The following is a 17,805-nucleotide window of genomic DNA, read 5'->3' as shown; positions in this document are numbered from 1 at the left end:
GGTCAGACTTCCTGTATCTGGTTGCTATGGCAACCTGCCAGATCAGGCTGAGGGTCTGATAGGCAAATCAGAGAATCAATCAAGCCGAGAGTCTGATCACTGATTGAGGTGGGGTAAGATGCCTAAATCATAGCCATAGCTCTGATATATATATATATATATATATATATATATATATATATATATATATATATATATATAAGATAAGATAAGATAAGATAAGATTATGAATTTGGGAAAGTTTGAGCTCTGCAGTATTGTTAGCTCAGCAGTCGTGCTGCAGTGTCTACATAGGTGGTGGTGCGCCACTTTCCCCTCCTAGCTGCACCTTGGGTTGGCCCCATAGGTTGGCCCCCACAGTGTCTTATTCCTAATCCTAACACTTCACTCTCACACTGCAAACTATATTTTCTGTCCTGTAACTATTACTCTGTTTGCTCTTCTGTGCTGGAGGCAGGCCACCTGGGGGATAATCTGACCGGCTAATTGACAACCCTTTCATCATGCAGGGTCGTTCATTCCCCTCTCCACCCTGCCCCCTCTGCCCATCTACTTCTACCACTTAAGAAGCCCAGGCACTATCTAACAACTCACAAACAGACTATTCACATCGATCGTGGTGCTGGCCTCTATAGTCACCTCGGAGCTGTGGTGGTCCCCAGAGGACGGATGCGCAGGCTCACGTGTAACGGACATGCCCTGGCAACTGACCAACCGCCATCTTCACTGCCTTGTGGGAAAGTCTGGGAAGACAAAAGGCTATTGGAGCACACCCTGACAGAAAAGACGGGCGAGAGGACCGGCGACCTTCGTCTGTAATAGCCTTGAAAGGAAACTTTGGATCGGACTGGAGGCCAGTCTGACATCATGCACCTCCATATTTGGAAAGGACTGACATGGAACTCCATATTTGGGCATGGCTGTCACAATAGTGACATCATAGCGATGACGCAAACATTGGGGAGGCTCTGCATAAAAGCGCCCCATACGTTGCTTGGACAAAGGGATAGGAAAAAACTAAAACATACCTTCCTGTTCTTTTCAGTTTTATGGCATGATACCAACGGACAGGTTGAAAACCGCTGAAGATGTGTACTAGAGGTGACAATTATGATTACCTGTTCAAAGTGGTTCTGATCGGTGACTCTGGTGTGGGGAAGAGCAACCTGTTGTCTCGCTTTACCCGTAACGAGTTCAACTCGGAGAGCAAGAGCACCATTGGAGTGGAGTTTGCCACTCGCAGCATCCAGGTTGACGGCAAGACTGTGAAAGCTCAGATATGGGATACTGCTGGACAGGAGCGCTACAGAGCCATCACCTCTGCATATTATCGGGGGGCGGTGGGTGCACTGCTTGTGTATGACATCGCCAAGCACCTGACCTTTGAGAATGTGGAGCGCTGGCTTAAGGAACTGAGAGACCATGCTGACGGTAACATTGTCATCATGCTGGTGGGCAATAAGAGTGATCTGCAACATCTCAGGTCTGTTTCCACTGATGAGGCATGTGCATTTGCAGAGAAAAATGGTCTGTCATTACTAGAGACATCCGCCTTGGATTCCACTAATGTGGTAACAGCCTTCCATACCCTGCTCACTGAGATTTACTGCGTTGTCTCTCAGAAGCGAATGTCAGACAGACAGGACGATGAAATGTCACCTAGCAACGATGTGGTCAAAATCCAGGTGCAGCCCACGGAGAACAAACCAAAGAAGCAGTGTTGTATGTGAGTCTAGTGGCTGATTGATTGTGCATCGCGTTGTGTACCGGAAATAGCAGTTTGACACGTGAGCTTGCAGATCTACTATTTTGAATGTGCAACACTGGCACACAGTATGAAGGCGTCATATGAGCTTCCGGTTCAAAGTTGCTGCTGAGCCAATCAAACAAAGCTATGGGAAAATGAAACCCGGCCGGGACATCAAAGTTATGCGCACAGAGCCTATTTATATAGACTCTGAATTAGTCATGGGTTGTGTGTGTTTTCGGCCGTTACATTAATTAAAACCAATCAGTTTTGGCTCCCAATACCTTTAAATAGCAGGTGCGTATTCTCCATTCGCAATTTCCTTTTTTTTCCCCAACAGTTTTTAGTCTCCTTATATGACTACTGTGATATCTTGACATATCAGCTTAAAGAGGTGGTGCCATGGTTTTGCACTTTTTCTGTTTTTCATGTGTCTATGAGGTTGATAGAACTTCATAAAGCCCCCCGGTGGTGTTTTTATGGTGTTTTATGTCTTCTCTGACTATTTGGAGTTTCTTCCTGGAGGCTGAAACCTTGAGGGTCAAACATGCCAATAGAGAAACAGCGCTTTAGTGACATCACAAAGCCATACCCTCCCCCTCATTGTCATAACACAACAGGTGTGGGCATGAGGAGGAGGAGGGACAAGGACAGGTGGGTGGTGCTAAGGTGGTGGAGGAGGTGCTAAGGTGAGAACCAGGTATACTTAATGAACTGGAGGCGTATTCCACATAAAAACATAATTTTAACAATTTCTGTACACTTTTTTGTTGTTGAAAAAAATCCTTACATAATAATAATACCTTATGATCAGGTTTTAGGGTTGAAAAATATCATGGCACCCCATCTTTAACAACTTGCTCATTCTCAGTTAGATACCTTTTTAAACTACACGTTAAAGGAATACTTCACTTTCACATAAAATAAACATTTAAAAAATATATTAAAAATAAATGAAAAAAGTAATGGATAATTCATGGCCCCCTCACGCATTAGAGTGTCCTACTAATGTGTGAGGGGGCCTTTATTTTGCCATAACTTCTTTCATTTTTTTTAAATATCTTTTTTTAATGTTTATTTTATGTGAAAGTGAAGTATCCCTTTAAAGGCGCAGTAAGTGATATTTTTTGTTTGTTAAAATGGTTAAATAATAATAATAATTTCTGATTTCTGCAGAGTGTTTGTTCAGTAACAGCTCTTTATTTAACAGAAAATGCATTTTCAGGTCGGTATACCAATTTGATCCAATCAGGAGAGAGACCTCACACAGGATACAGGATAAACGTGACATTGGGAGTGATGGAAAAGAAAGAGCAAGGCTCACAACAAAACATGCTGTGAAAAAACTAAGGCAAATATTTAGTAATGTCTTTGCCGGTGTCCAAATGACTCATTGGATTGTACACAAACATATAGTATAAATCTCATATTGCATGTCCAGGGTATATTTTGTCATTTTGTTGGGTGTCATGTTCTCCAAGCAGGATGGAGTGCTGGTTCATTCAATGGAGGACCACTCCCATCTTGAGCTTCCCCATCCTCCTCTTTCCTCTCAGTGTTCAGCTGTCCAGGCCACTCCCCCTCCCTGTCTCACAGCTGCTGGGAGGAGGAGAGGGGGTTGAGAGAATGTTCTCTGAAGAACGCTCTGCATGGAGCCATTGTGGCTTCTATTCCTGTTCTGCTCTTTTATCCCCTGCAGTTCAAGGGTACAGCACTCACAATATTTCCCCAATTCTCCAGTGAATAAATTGTGTTCCGTCACAGTATAAAGTGTGTTCTGGAATAAACAGCATAAAGTGTTTGGTTTGTAGCTACTACACTGCAGCGAGGACTTTGTTCAGGCTCACTCAAAATGCTCTCAGTCTCCTCAAGTAGGCCAATCAGGGTAGCCTGAATGGACAGGCCATTCAAGCATCTCATGTTGCAACCCCAGAGAATATTCTGTTAAGGTGCAATCTTGGGTCAGGTCACTGATTTTCCAGCTTGTTCTCCCACACTAACTCATGACCATATGGGAAAAAAAGGCAAGTCATGCAAAAAAAATCCTTAGAATTCCCAGAGCAAGACAAGGAAAATGGAGCAAGTGCATTTCAAACATAGTCCAGCTCAACAACAAGGAGGTTCGCAGGGAGGGAGGGAGGGAGGGGGGGACAGGAGACGACAGACAGGTCATGTGATCAGACCACTGAGATGACATCACTGCAGAGAATCTAGGACAAAGAGGGTGGAGTGATGGATGGAGAGCTGGCAGTGCTGTGGGCACTGGGCAGATACCATAGCAGGCCTCAGCGATATGGAAGGCAGGCTGATATCAGGCAGCTAGAGTGAGGTGGAAGCATAATCACTGCTATTTTTGCATAAACAAATCATGGATTTGCATTCCATACACTGCAAAATCTCAAGTGTTAATGGAGCATTTTGAGCATCAAGGAGCATGTTTACATGCTCTGGTAGGCTTTACATATATACTCTGGATTTAGCATGTAGGCCACATTCTTGGACCTTCATATGTGAGGGTCATATCCTATTGTTTTCAGTCTACCATCATGCAAACAATAGATATATCAGCATTCCATTCAGCATTTTTTCTTGGATACAAGGAATATGCATATTGTATGAAATACCCCTTACACAACGACATTGTCTTGTTGCCTAGCTAGGCTACATTTATGTCAAAATGAAGGTATAATAAGCAAACATCTATGTTATGTACCGATACATTATATTATGTAGGCTATTATTAAATATTAAGAGCAGAGGGAGTAGGATTATTATTAGCCTACATGCGGGATATGCGTAACCACATAATAATTATTATTTTGTTCGGTGATGGGTGACCTAGTAGTGGTACAGTTTTTCCTCAGGGTGAAACCCCCATCCATCCCTGCATGCATATAAAGCGGGTAGCACCGCCCTCCCATTCAGCAGTTGTTGCATCGACCCCGTGGGTAGAACACGCAACGAAATACAGACACAAAAAAAAGGCTCTTTCTTCGCTTTTCTGTCTCCCCCTTCTTCAGAAAACATGGTAAGTCGGGTAGTTTTTTCAGCTATATATGCCTGAAATAATTACGGTTATGTTTTCTGAGGTGGATGCAGCACAAAGCTCCTGATTGCTTCCACTTCTCACCGATTCGTATCGGCCTACATTAATAATATTCCTTGAACGTTTCTCGTTCTCATATTTTCTAGCCAACCGTTTTGCAGCATAATAATAATATATATTCTTTAAACTGACTGATGTTGCAGAGCCACGCTGAGATTCTCAATGTCGAGATTAGAACAATGCACTGATGGATATGCTAATGAATGTTCTCCAGCAATTAAAAGGTCCGTGCCTCCGTGGAGCGAATTTCATTCAGAAAATATCAGACCTTTTCCTGCTATTTATTCTGATATTGTCAATCTTCTACCATGAATGAAACAAATCGAACACCTTATTCATTGCCGTCTGTTGTAAGCCGGTGTTCTGTTGACTGGGTGGGGTTCATTCATAGCGACAACAGAGTCCTTCTGTCCATTATTGTTAACTCACAACATCTAAATACATTATTTTCTCCTTAAACATCTGATCTGATTTTTGTAGGGGTCTTCCACACTCCCAATAAAATAATACAATACAATAATAATCAGGCCTACAATCTAAAAAGTGGTAGGTTAAATAAAGTAACAATTTAGTTAATTACATATCTGCTCTTATTTTCAGTTCAGTGCAAGTGCATTTATGTATTTATTTTTCATTCAATTAATACATCTTTGCTCATATTTGCAGTTGACTTATATACACAATTCTTTAGATAAGACAGTTATAGTCATTATCAAGTGCATGTATGTATTTTTTTCATTCAATTAATACATATCTGCTCATATTTTCATTTTCAATTTATATACACTATCTTTTAGATAAGACAGTTATAGTCATTAAAGTGCATTCATGTATTTATTTATGTATTCCAATTGAAATCTCTTGATGTGTCAAGAGATGTGTCAAGAGATGTGTGCATGACTATTCTAGAATTAACACAGGCCTGTATTGGCTATATGACCTATATAGCCAACTGTATGCAGATGCACATTGTAAAAAGCTGTTGAAACGATGTGTAGACCTACAATCAGACAGGGAAACGAGTGCCCTCCATTTTCCGGGGTTCCTGTCATGCATTTTCTCTATCCCTGCACATTGCATTGTGGAGGCACTTGTACTGTAGGCTATGTGTAATGTCAACCACTCTCAGCTAGAGGGAGCAACTGGATTTGTTCATGTGGAAACTGAATTGATCCTTGATTTTCTATTTGAAAAGTAGCTGTGATTCAGTGAATGTACACATAATATGAAATTAATCCTCATATTCCTAACCCCCCCCACAGCGTGAGTGCATCTCCATCCATGTGGGCCAGGCTGGTGTCCAGATTGGCAATGCCTGCTGGGAGCTCTACTGTCTGGAGCATGGGATCCAACCGGACGGACAAATGCCCAGTGACAAGACCATTGGAGGAGGAGATGATTCTTACAATACTTTTTTCAGTGAGACCGGGGCTGGAAAGCATGTTCCCAGGGCTGTTTTTGTAGATCTGGAGCCCACTGTTATTGGTAAGCTTAATTAATTCCGTCAGAATATCAAATTGAGCAAATAATACAATGTAATACTTGGTCTAAAATGTAGTATCCTATACCTTATTCCATCACTTTTTTGTGTCTTTAGATGAGGTACGCTCTGGCACCTACCGCCAATTGTTCCATCCTGAGCAGCTGATCACTGGCAAAGAGGATGCTGCCAACAACTATGCCCGTGGACACTACACCATTGGCAAGGAGATCATTGACCTGGTGTTGGACAGAGTCCGCAAACTGGTAGGCACTACATACAGTAGATGTATTGAATGTATATTCTAAATGTTGAATTCATTGATTCTCAGTGACCACGTCCTTCTCTCTCTCCTCAGGCTGATCAGTGCACTGGTCTTCAGGGGTTCCTGGTCTTCCACAGCTTTGGAGGTGGAACTGGTTCTGGTTTCACCTCTCTGCTGATGGAGCGTCTGTCTGTTGACTACGGCAAGAAGTCCAAGCTGGAGTTCTCCATCTACCCAGCTCCTCAGGTGTCCACTGCTGTGGTGGAGCCTTACAACTCTATTCTGACCACCCACACCACCCTAGAGCACTCTGACTGTGCTTTCATGGTAGATAATGAAGCCATCTATGATATTTGCCGTAGGAACCTCGATATTGACCGTCCTTCCTACACCAACCTCAACAGGCTCATTAGTCAGATTGTGTCCTCCATCACAGCCTCCCTTCGTTTTGATGGTGCTCTTAATGTTGATCTGACAGAGTTCCAGACCAACTTGGTGCCATATCCCCGTATCCATTTCCCTCTGGCTACCTATGCCCCTGTCATCTCTTCTGAAAGGGCTTATCATGAGCAGCTCTCAGTCTCTGAAATCACCAACTCCTGTTTTGAGCCAGCCAATCAGATGGTGAAATGTGACCCTCGCCACGGCAAGTACATGGCCTGCTGCCTTCTTTTCCGAGGAGATGTGGTGCCCAAAGACGTCAATGCTGCCATTGCCGCCATCAAGACCAAGCGTAGCATCCAGTTTGTGGACTGGTGCCCAACTGGTTTCAAAGTTGGAATCAACTACCAGCCCCCCACTGTAGTACCTGGCGGAGATCTTGCCAAGGTCCAGAGGGCTGTGTGCATGTTGAGCAACACCACTGCTATTGCTGAGGCCTGGGCTCGCCTTGACCACAAATTTGATCTGATGTATGCCAAGCGTGCTTTTGTTCACTGGTACGTAGGTGAGGGTATGGAGGAGGGAGAGTTCTCTGAGGCCAGAGAGGACATGGCAGCTCTGGAGAAGGATTATGAAGAGGTTGGAGTTGACTCCGTCGAGGGTGAAGGAGAGGAGGAGGGAGAAGAGTATTAAAAAGTAATTGTCAAAGCATTGTCAAACACTGCTGCATGTTTACTCTGATAATGGTATCTAAAATAAAGATTGACTTTAATTGGCATTTTGTGTACATTTGTATTTCTTTAACTTCTAAATGTGCATTGGTGGTAAGGTGTCTACTTTCCTTTTTTTATTGTTCTTTACATCAGTGGTTTTCAACCTTTTCAGGCTGAGACACCCTCAAAATAAATCATATTTGAACTCGGTTCCACATATAAATATTGTGAAAATAGTGGATCTACAAGCTCAAATCGCAACGTGAGGCGTTGTGAGCTTGTAGATCAGCTATTTTCAAAAATATTGACTCTTTCTTACATTATTTTACAATTTGCCAAATTTTTGACCAGTTTTTATAGTATAGTTGGTTGATTACTTTTGATGCAGTAATGGCCTTTTTTCCAATTGATTTCTTTCTTTCTTTCTCTCTTCTATAGGAAGTGGTCCCGACCCACAGGTTGAGAACCACTGTTTTAGATTATCAACCAAACTTCCACAGAATTAACTGACTTTGATCGAGCCAATGCCTCTCATGCCTCTCATATTCAGATACTGTAATCAGCACAAGTCAACACCACAAAAGTAAAACTCAGCCAAATGTATTGGAAAATGTTGATGACGCCGCCGCAGGGCTTGGTCAAGGCCAAGGTTGCCAGGGTTACAGGGTATTTTTTTTTTTTTTTGTTTTTTGTTGCCAGTGGCAGAGGCAAACAGCTTTTGACTGTGTTCATGAGATCTGGGGGACTGCAAGCGTTTGACTGTTTATTTATGTTTAATTGTATTTATTGTATCCTAAAGTGACTGGCACTATTAAGCTACAGAAGAATAAATATATTTTTTTGTTATAAACCTCACGGACGTTTTGGACCTCAGTTATTGAGAACATGTCAGAACTCCCTCGGTAACCACCAGAACCAGTACTACCAAGTATAGGCCTTGGGCAGTACATTGTCATTAAGCAGAGTAGAAAATAAAACATAACCATAAGCCAGACATCAAAATATGTGTACAAATACTTTTACAATGGATTTATCAGTTCAGCAACATTGAGGGTGGCTTATGCACAACGTTTTTAAACAGAAGTGTTCAGTCAAGCTATAAAGCCTAATACATGCTTTTTCCTAAGTCCATCACACATGTTATCACCCTAACCCTAACCCCACTTTTTGGCCAAAGCTGAGACATATGGTTGTGCTGAGCTCCAGTATGTTGTGTCCTGTTGTGATAGGTTGTGTTACTGTTACATACCATGCAGACATTGATTGGTGGCAGCCAGGCTACATCATTGGTCATAGACACATTGATGCCTTGATACCCACACCAGAGTCATTGAAGAAGTGACACAGCACCACTGCACCAGCCACTCTTTACAGCATTGGTTCTCAAAGTGGGGTCCGGGGACCCCCAGGGCCAGGGGCACTTGAGGGGGTTCCAGGGGGTCCCCAGCAAAATGTGTAAATATAGCATCAGAATAATTATGACCTTTTATACTTTGGCTATTCAAAAATAGCAGATATACAAGCTCATAGCGTGGCACTCGGTGCCGCGCTATGAGCTTGTAGATCTGCTATTTTTGAAAAATCTTGAAAATTTGTGCAAATCTTTGAATATATATTTTTTCAAACATTTTTAACTCAAATCTTTGCTTCTGGGGTCCCTGAAACAAAAATATTTTTAGATGGGGGTCCGCGGCCAAATACATATAATTTTGGGGGTCCTTGACATGAAAAAGTTTGAGATCCACTGCTTAACAGGGTTCTACCATGTTGTACTCTGTGTGGACGGGCCTCAAACAGTCAGCATAGGCTAGGCGCGAGGGCAGGCCCGGCATCACGGGGCGGAGGGGCAACGCCCCCCTCAACCGGACAATCTCGCCCCCTAAGTCAATACTGTCTGACAGTTAAACAAACAAACCTTCTGGTACTTTTTATTAATAGCGTTTCGGTGTCAAGCCTTCCTCAGCGTGTTAAGAAAGTGGTCAGTCAGTGTGTTGTGTGTACCAGGAGGGACCGATATACAGACAGACACGACAAGGACTTCAACTACTGTCCGTAAAAAATAATATTTTTTTTAAAGTCGTGCACGTGCTTCGCGCGTGCATCTGCTCCCCCAACGTTGTCGACCAGTACCGGGCCTGGGCTACGGTACTAACGGTAGTAATGTCAAGTTGGCCATACTAGCCTATATAGTGAGTCATAATCAATAAGCTAAACATGACACACCACCTGGCTACTCTAGTGTAAGATCTGGGAAAACAAATGGAGTTTAGGGCTTATAGTTTACCCCCCTGCATTAAGCAACCTCTGGATGCCACCGCGTGATTGGATACTTTGATGGCGTAGCCTACTCTTTGTATTAAACCATTAAATTATATTACAATTACTAAATAAATCCTTTGTCATGTTGTGGGTGTCATGATAGCCGAAGATGGTTGTTTTACCGCCCTCTAGCGACAACGTTTGGGACAGATTTAGTTTTTTTCTTGGAAGTTGCAGAAAAATCCATTCTCAATGCTAAAATATTAAAGTGCTTGTCAGAAAAATGCATTTTATTCAACGTTCTTACTGGCTGTGTCTTTCGTATGTACTTGAATCCCACTTTGATTAAATTATTTAGGAATTTCAGTTTCTATTTCATTTGGAATTAGCAGTGGTGGAAAAAGTGCTCAAATGTTTTACTTAAGTAAAAGTATCAATACTGCAATGTAGAAGTACTCTGTTACAAGTAATAGTCCGGAATTCAAAATGTTACTTCAGGTAAAAGTACAAAAGTATTGGTATTCAAATGTACTTAAAGTACCAGAGGCCCTGGTTGCCCCAGGTACGATTCCAGGCCAGGCCAGCAAATGTGTCGATGAAATGAAATTTGTTCCTGAGCAAGACTCTTAACCCCTAATTGCTCACAGGCCCTCATTGGAAACAAGACCGCAAGGACTTTCATGAACGGACCTGTTAAAGGAATTATCCTATCTTTGTTTGTAGTGGAGTAAAAATACAATATTTGCCTCTGAAATGTAGTGGAATAGAAGTAAAAGTATAGACAATTGGAAATACTCCAGTAAAGTAAAAGTACCTCAAAATTATACTTAAGTACTGTACTTAAGTAACTAACTAAGTACATTTACTCAAGTACTGTAACAGTACTTGAGTAAATGTACTTAGTTACTTTACGCCACTGGGAATTAGTGTAAGTGATCTTGAGGAATAAAGTGCAGCACATAAGTAATAAAGATAACGTCAACTTGTCCATATAAGTAAATGTATAAACTACCAAATGGAAGAGGAACAAAAAAAACATACATATTCACAGAGCAATTTGCTGCCCAGCAGCCAGACATCACCGTAGCCTGCAGTCACATCAACCAGTCAATGTATTGTAAACCATTATGTTATCACAACATAATCAGTACACTTAATCTCACTATTTTTTTTCCCACATGTTCATTTAATTCAACACTTTGTCAGAGTTTACAGTGCTGTAACAAACATGGTAACTTAACTTCATGTAGTAATATGCTGGAGAGTTTTTTTAAGAAGCATGTATCCGGTTGGCTGTGCTCCTCGGCCCACTAGTCGGCAGCTGCTTAGCTTTGACTCCAATATCAGTTGTTTCTACAATGTCCACAACCTCAGGGTTAACATTCGTTGTCTGTGACTGCGATCTTGCTTTGCTTTTCATCTTCTCCGTTATCAACACTTCATCTTCATCTTCAGTGGTCCCCTGGTCGGAAAATGGCAGGCAAACTGTTTCCACCAGCCCGCCAACCACTCCAAACAGGGCCAGAGTGGTGCCAAGCATGTATATCTTTACCATTCCCCGACTGGGCCACTGGGTCAGCATTTCCTTAGCAAATGGGATGATTTCACCATAGGTTTCCATCTTGTCTTAGTTGAGTCTGTGGGGACAAACAGAACAGAAGTTAAGTATATTAAAACATTTTCATGGATAGAACAATCATGTAATACTATAGTCATCTATATGTACAATAAAAATAAAATAAAAATAAATACATATATATAAATATAGGCTACTGTATATTACATATACATATAGTATTATACATACCGGTAGTAGGACCCTGGATTTACTTGAGTCTTCAATTGAATGAATCAATGAAATGAATCAAGTAGGCTATCCAAAGGCAGAGAGAGGAGGAGAGATCCTGGAATATAAACACAAGAAAATCCATGTTGACACCCACAGACTAGACAAGAAATGCATATTCATGAGGTATTTGTACATAGTTATTTGTTTTGTGGGGAGAGAGTTTTCTTTAGGCATTATGCAATCTCGCTGAGTCAGTGAGTCAGTCAGTGTTGCTGGTAGTATTGCCAGGGGCCAGGGCTTTTGGAGGTTGGACTTTGTGGGTAAAAGGTGTAGACAGTATTCCTTAAAGAGTATGTGTGTCACCACATGGGGTCATATTAAGCAATAAAACACGTATAGTGACACATAGTCACTATAGTCAGTATAGTGTAATGGGGTAACCAAAAGGCAGGTAAACTTAATGTTGACTTTGCTGCTGCATTATCACATGAACATGTCATGCTGTGCAGAAATGGGAGAGGTGCCACAGTACACAAAAGAGAAACTAATTGACTTTTTCTGATAGGTTGGATCCAAAATTTAGTCCAATGTTCAGCGACGTGTCTGCAAAATTCCCCAAAACAAAACAACATAACAAAATGAAATAATTATCTCAAAGGTGATGGGATTTGATTTAATAAACTTTATTTCTTCCCTCCTTTAAGGCAATGAAACAGATTTAAGTACCATCATGCAGTTTATTTACTGTATAGCCTACTTTGTCATTATGACAAAAAATAAATGGCAAATTCACTGCAAATGTGAATGTATGAACGTACACATGCTGTTGAATTTTCTAACAACATGAGTGGTAGTTTTGTGTTGTGTGGCCTTTTGTCAACTTTGATCTCAATGAGGAGAGGTGGATGAGTACCCAATCACAGTCTTGGATACTTTTAAGTCTCATCCCCTTTATTGATTGATGTGCATTGTTCATAATTATGTTGTCTGGAGTGTTCCTAGCACATTTTAGATAAGGCTCATTTGAATTCTTGATGTCTTGAAGTGCTCTGACCTTCAGCTGCCCTCTGACAGGCGGAAGTGAACCCACAATGAGGCAATGAGAGACATTAATCACTTTCAACCTGGCATCTCTATTCAGGGGAAGTCATTATAGGTGAACATTTGTGTGTGTGTGTGTGTGTGTGTGTGTGTGTGTGTGTGTGTGTGTGTGTGTGTGTGTGTGTGTGTGTGTGTGTGTGTGTGTGTGTGTGTGTGTGTGTGTGTGTGTGTGTGTGTGTGAAATTATCTGCCCTTTCACCCTGTTCCCTACTGCAAATGTCATTCAAATGAGTTGTGAAATTTGTCTGATCTTTGTACCAGATTGCCTTTCACAACACTGTCATTTTGGCGAAAATGACAGGGAGTTCATTTTACAAAAAGTGTGCATGTTGTTGCACATCAGGCAACCAACTTGGCTTAAAGCAGTGCTATTGACCTTCTCTCTCGCTCTTTAAAGTGATTGGCAAATAGTGTAAAAACACGATTTTAAAAAATTGACTGTTTAGCTTTGCCAGTGACAGAGATTTTAAAAACATTGACCCATTCCATAAAAATACATCTTTTTATTCTGTATAAAATCTTGAAAACAAAGTAGTATTTATTATTTCCCTACACAACAAATTTCAAGTGAATGTTGAAGAACATCACTAAATCCAGTAAAGAAAAAAAAGTATATTTGAATGCAAAATTTTGCAAGTTTACTGTATACTACAATTTAGGCATTTAGCAGATGCTCTTATCCAGAGTGCCATACTGACTAGTAGTGCTTAAATCAGACTAAATGGCATGAACCATAGTCAACAAACAATTGGATACATTATCACATAAGAGGCCAAAGAGAACAATATAGTGCCTCAAAGAACTAGGATAAACATAAAATCTACAGGTTATTATTAAACAACATGTTATTTAAAATTCATTCTTAACATTTGTGGTCAAGCAAAACAAATCTAAAGTAAACAACATATCTGCTTAGTATAACTAGCATCAATTAAAAAAAGGTAACAAGAAGGAATACAAGGAGAGAGGAGTATAAGCGGTGAGGTGGTCTGAAGAGGTACGTTTTCAAACTGCGGCAGAACATGGGGAGAGAGTGCAGTCCTGACTGAGAGGAGGATGTCATCCCACAACTTGTGAGCCAGGAGGGAGAAGAGTCTGGGATTTGTGGAGTTGGCCAGGGTGTTTTAGGGAAGGTTTGAACAAACTTCCTGTGTTAGTGGTGTAGGGGTTGGATCATGTCCTGAAGGTAAGGGGTGCCATGCACCATGTAGGCCATCACCAGTTTTGTACTGGTATGGGTACAGGCAGGAACTGTAAGCCAGTGAAGTGAATCCAAAATGGGAGGAGACGTGAAAATGATCAAAACTGTAAACAGGTGCATTATACAAAAGGTGAGACAATACAATGACAACAAAAGGTGTACTATACCTGCACACACTAACATGATGACAATTTGTAGTTTGACCAGCAATGTTTCAGTCTTTTAGTTGGTGACACTTCATACCACTCACATGAACCCTAGCATTGCTGTTCTGGGCTTGTCATAATCGGTGAACATTCGTAAAAAAAAAATAGGTCACAACGTGTTGTGAGCTTGTAGATCAGCTATTTTCGGTTAAGAGATTAGTGTCGAGGTAAAAAAGGACCGGACCTAGTGCTGACACTTCATGATATACCTCTTAGTTCCACTCAGTCAATTTATATGGAAGTGTTTCCCTCTAGCTCTCATATAGTGTCATCTAAAGGCTGTTTTTTTTTTTTTTTTTTTAATTGAGAGCCAGGCTTTACCTTTCTCCTGTTTTATCTTCCTGGGTGTTTTTTTGTGGTGTGGACATTCTATTAGTGTTGTGTGATCACACTGAACAGTAAAATCCTTGTTAATCCATTTGTAGACTTACCTCAGGGTTCATACTTAATAATAATACATTTGGTACCCACTCCTTTTTTTTTGTCACTGTATATTATTTGCACATAACATTTGACCATCCTATAACCACTATAGGAGCAGTGAGCAGTCATTCTATGGCGCTCTGGGAGCAATTGGGATCAAGAGTCTTGCTCAGGGACACACAATGACACATTGTTGGCCTGACCTGGAATCATACCTGTGACAAGCAGGGGCTCTGGCTCCCCAGGCAAGCTCACTAACCGCTATACTTAAATGACCACTATGCATGCTATCAGGTGAAGGGGAGATCTTCAGTTCCCAAAAAGAATAAAGTCTGCACACTGGATCAAGGGTCACGATTCAAAGTTGGTTTCTTTTACACCATCATTGGACGTGACGTTTTGAGGCCTACCGTCTGATGAAGAGCCGGTACGCTCGAAACGTCACGTCCAATGATGGAGAGCTGCCTTTAAGGAACCCAAGACCATTTTAAACTTTGGAGCATGACCCAGCGTGCAGACTTTATTCTTTTTGGATTCTGAAGTCAGCCCAGCACCTGGTTTTTAGTGAGTGGATGTGCGTTCTTTATTGTTTCTGAGATCTTTAGTTTCAGCTTCACCCAGCTGGTGGCTGCTCAGTCATGATTGGGGAGGGACAAGTTAGGGGTGTGTCTTGCTCAGGGACACTTTGACAAATAGACGCGGGCGGGCCGGGAGGGGAACCGGTTACCTTCAGATTACCAGATGGCCTCTCTACTCACTGAAGTACGCCCACCCAAAAAGTAAAGACATTTTACGTAAAAAGAGAGAATATCAATGCTCCTCTTTCACCAGGTCGTTGTGTTAGTGCAATTATTGTAAATTTCTTATGGGTCCTTTAGATTTGAAATACTTTTCCACCATAACCATTCCACTTAAATGTGTTGTTTGACCACTTCTCTAAATACACTTTTTAGTTGTGATGTCTGCTAGTGTCTGCCCCATACACATTAAAATGACACAGGAATAGCTTTGGAACTGGAAATGTACCCCGCCCGCCCCAACAAACAAACTAACAAAACAAAACAAGCTATGAATGGACGTTGTAATGACCACGTAGCCGCCAGAGGTGTCAACAAAAGTATGACTTATTATACAGTGAGGCGTTTGGGGACCTTTGCCCCATATTGCTGGGTTCTCTGTCTGGGACAAATTTTGTTTGAATGGCCAGTCTGTCTGTACAGTAAGTGAACCGTGTTGTGGTTGGAAGATGAAGGATGGAGTGGGGGAGAGCGGGGGAGATGTGTGAACACAGCAAAACCCTGAATTTGACTTTAAAGCTACAGTACAATCCCTAAAAGTTTCATGTCCTACACAGGATTCAAACCCACGTCTCCTATGAGGGTGAACAAAGTTCTACACCTCTGGACAAGCAGTTATTCCCTCTTGGGTTCACACATGGGTTCACACAAAATAAAGTTCAATTTATTGGAATGAGTTATAGAAGTTATATAATGTAACTTCTACCCTGGATTTGAACCCGGTTTCCTGCCCAAATGCTGAAAGTTTTACCTTTGAGCTACTGTGAAAGAGCCTACCTGCTTGCTCAGGGGATAAATTGAATATTGACCATCAGGTCAAAATTCATGTCAGATCCTGTGTCTAGGTGAGATACAATCTGGGAACGGCAAGTTCCCAGATTGTGTGGTACAGTGAAGGTTCAATCAATGGGAGCTCTGGGGAGAAGGGGTGAAAGTGAAAGTACACCCACATTAGAGGACCTGCTACTTAAAAGGAGCAGGGAATGAGTTATGTAAGACAGTGGTTCTCAAACCTGGCCAAAATGTATTTGGCCACGAACCCCCATCTGAAAACATTTTGTGCCAGGGACCCCATACAAGATTTCAAGATTTTTTTGTTCCCAGACGTTTTGAAAATAGCAGATTGTGAGCTTGTAGGATCGGCTATTTTCAAACAACCGATGTATAGGATTAAAATAGTTAAAACTGATTTTATGCTGTATTAACTGGGGACCCCCTGGAACCTCCTCAAGGACCCCTTGGGGTCCCTGGACCTTTGAGAACCTCTTATATGAGATATATAGAGGAGAAAAGAAGAACAGGCTGGATCACATGCTTGCGATGGCATTATAGCTCTTCATCTTAAACTGAAGACATGCAATGTTATCTCATGAAATCTTTCTTTTTGAACTGGCTGGAAAGGGCATGTTTTATAGTATATTGTACATGATTACTATAGATATAATTAGGCCATGTTCATGCTGTGGGTAGCCTAATCCTGGTGGTGCTAATATAACCGATGTGTTATCTGTTGAAGACTAGACAGCATGATCATTCATTTGGAGGCCAGATTAATCAGGCATAGCAGCTAGATCACTGTTTCCCAAACATCTTTGCCCATTTTTGGGTCACGGACACATTTTTATGGGTCGCGAGTAAATATCTCCTTTTTTTCTGTTTGCTACATTAAAAAAATATATATATATATATTATTTTAATTTGAACAAAAAAAATCACAACTTTTCACCAATTAAAAACAATTCCAACATTTTCCAAAAGTATTTCATAAATAAAATGAAAAAAATCTAATAATTTCCATAAATAAATAAAAGAAAAGTTTAAGAAGTAGTGAAAATAGCAGATCTACAAGCTCACAACGGGGTGCGAAGCAACGCGTTGTGAGCTTGTAGATCTAAAAAGTTTGGGAACCACTGAGCTAGATAGTCACAGAATCAGATAAACATTAGAAGAAACACGTCTCGTTGGAGAGAAAGGTTCATGGTTAATAAAACGAATGGTACCAAAAGTGGGGACTGCACACAAGCTTTATTGATGTGCATACAGGAAAGCATCGTATTATACTGTAGAACACAAATCCACAAAACAGCTCAGGACAATAAGCAAAAACACACAAAGTGCGCAGAAAAAGAGGTGAAGGAACTTTCCCAACATTACTATTAAAATATCTTGTGTAAACATTGAGGATATATGCCTGGTATTTATAAATGACATTCTCACAGTTGGTAGTTTGTAGTGCTTTTGGTTGTCAAGTCCTAGATGTATTTGTGGTATTTACGTGTGTGTGTGTGTGTGTGTGTGTGTGTGTGTGTGTGTGTGTGTGTGTGTGTGTGTGTGACA

The 17,805-nt window shown here is 41.2% G+C and overlaps 2 protein-coding genes across 2 annotated transcripts; both read left to right on the top strand.

Moving 5' to 3' along the window:
* Positions 1-1,088: 1,088 nt before the first annotated feature.
* LOC308096461 (ras-related protein Rab-11A-like) lies at positions 1,089-1,730 on the top strand (the record flags this gene model as incomplete). Its single annotated transcript, XM_080443882.1, has 1 exon — positions 1,089-1,730. The coding sequence occupies one exon, from the start codon at positions 1,089-1,091 to the stop codon at positions 1,728-1,730; it is 642 nt and encodes a 213-aa protein (XP_080300008.1).
* Positions 1,731-4,685: 2,955 nt separating this feature from the next.
* Positions 4,686-7,672, top strand: LOC308097605 (tubulin alpha chain-like; the record flags this gene model as incomplete). Its single annotated transcript, XM_080445479.1, has 4 exons — positions 4,686-4,775; positions 6,116-6,338; positions 6,451-6,599; positions 6,692-7,672. The coding sequence occupies exons 1-4, from the start codon at positions 4,773-4,775 to the stop codon at positions 7,670-7,672; spliced, it is 1,356 nt and encodes a 451-aa protein (XP_080301605.1). The 5' UTR covers positions 4,686-4,772.
* Between the last annotated feature and the right edge of the window lie 10,133 nt (positions 7,673-17,805).

Source organism: Gymnoscopelus braueri, assembly GCF_963280865.1.
Source record: "Gymnoscopelus braueri genome assembly, chromosome: 12".
Lineage (NCBI taxonomy): Eukaryota > Metazoa > Chordata > Actinopteri > Myctophiformes > Myctophidae > Gymnoscopelus > Gymnoscopelus braueri.
This window is presented reverse-complemented; position numbering and strand designations above follow the sequence as displayed.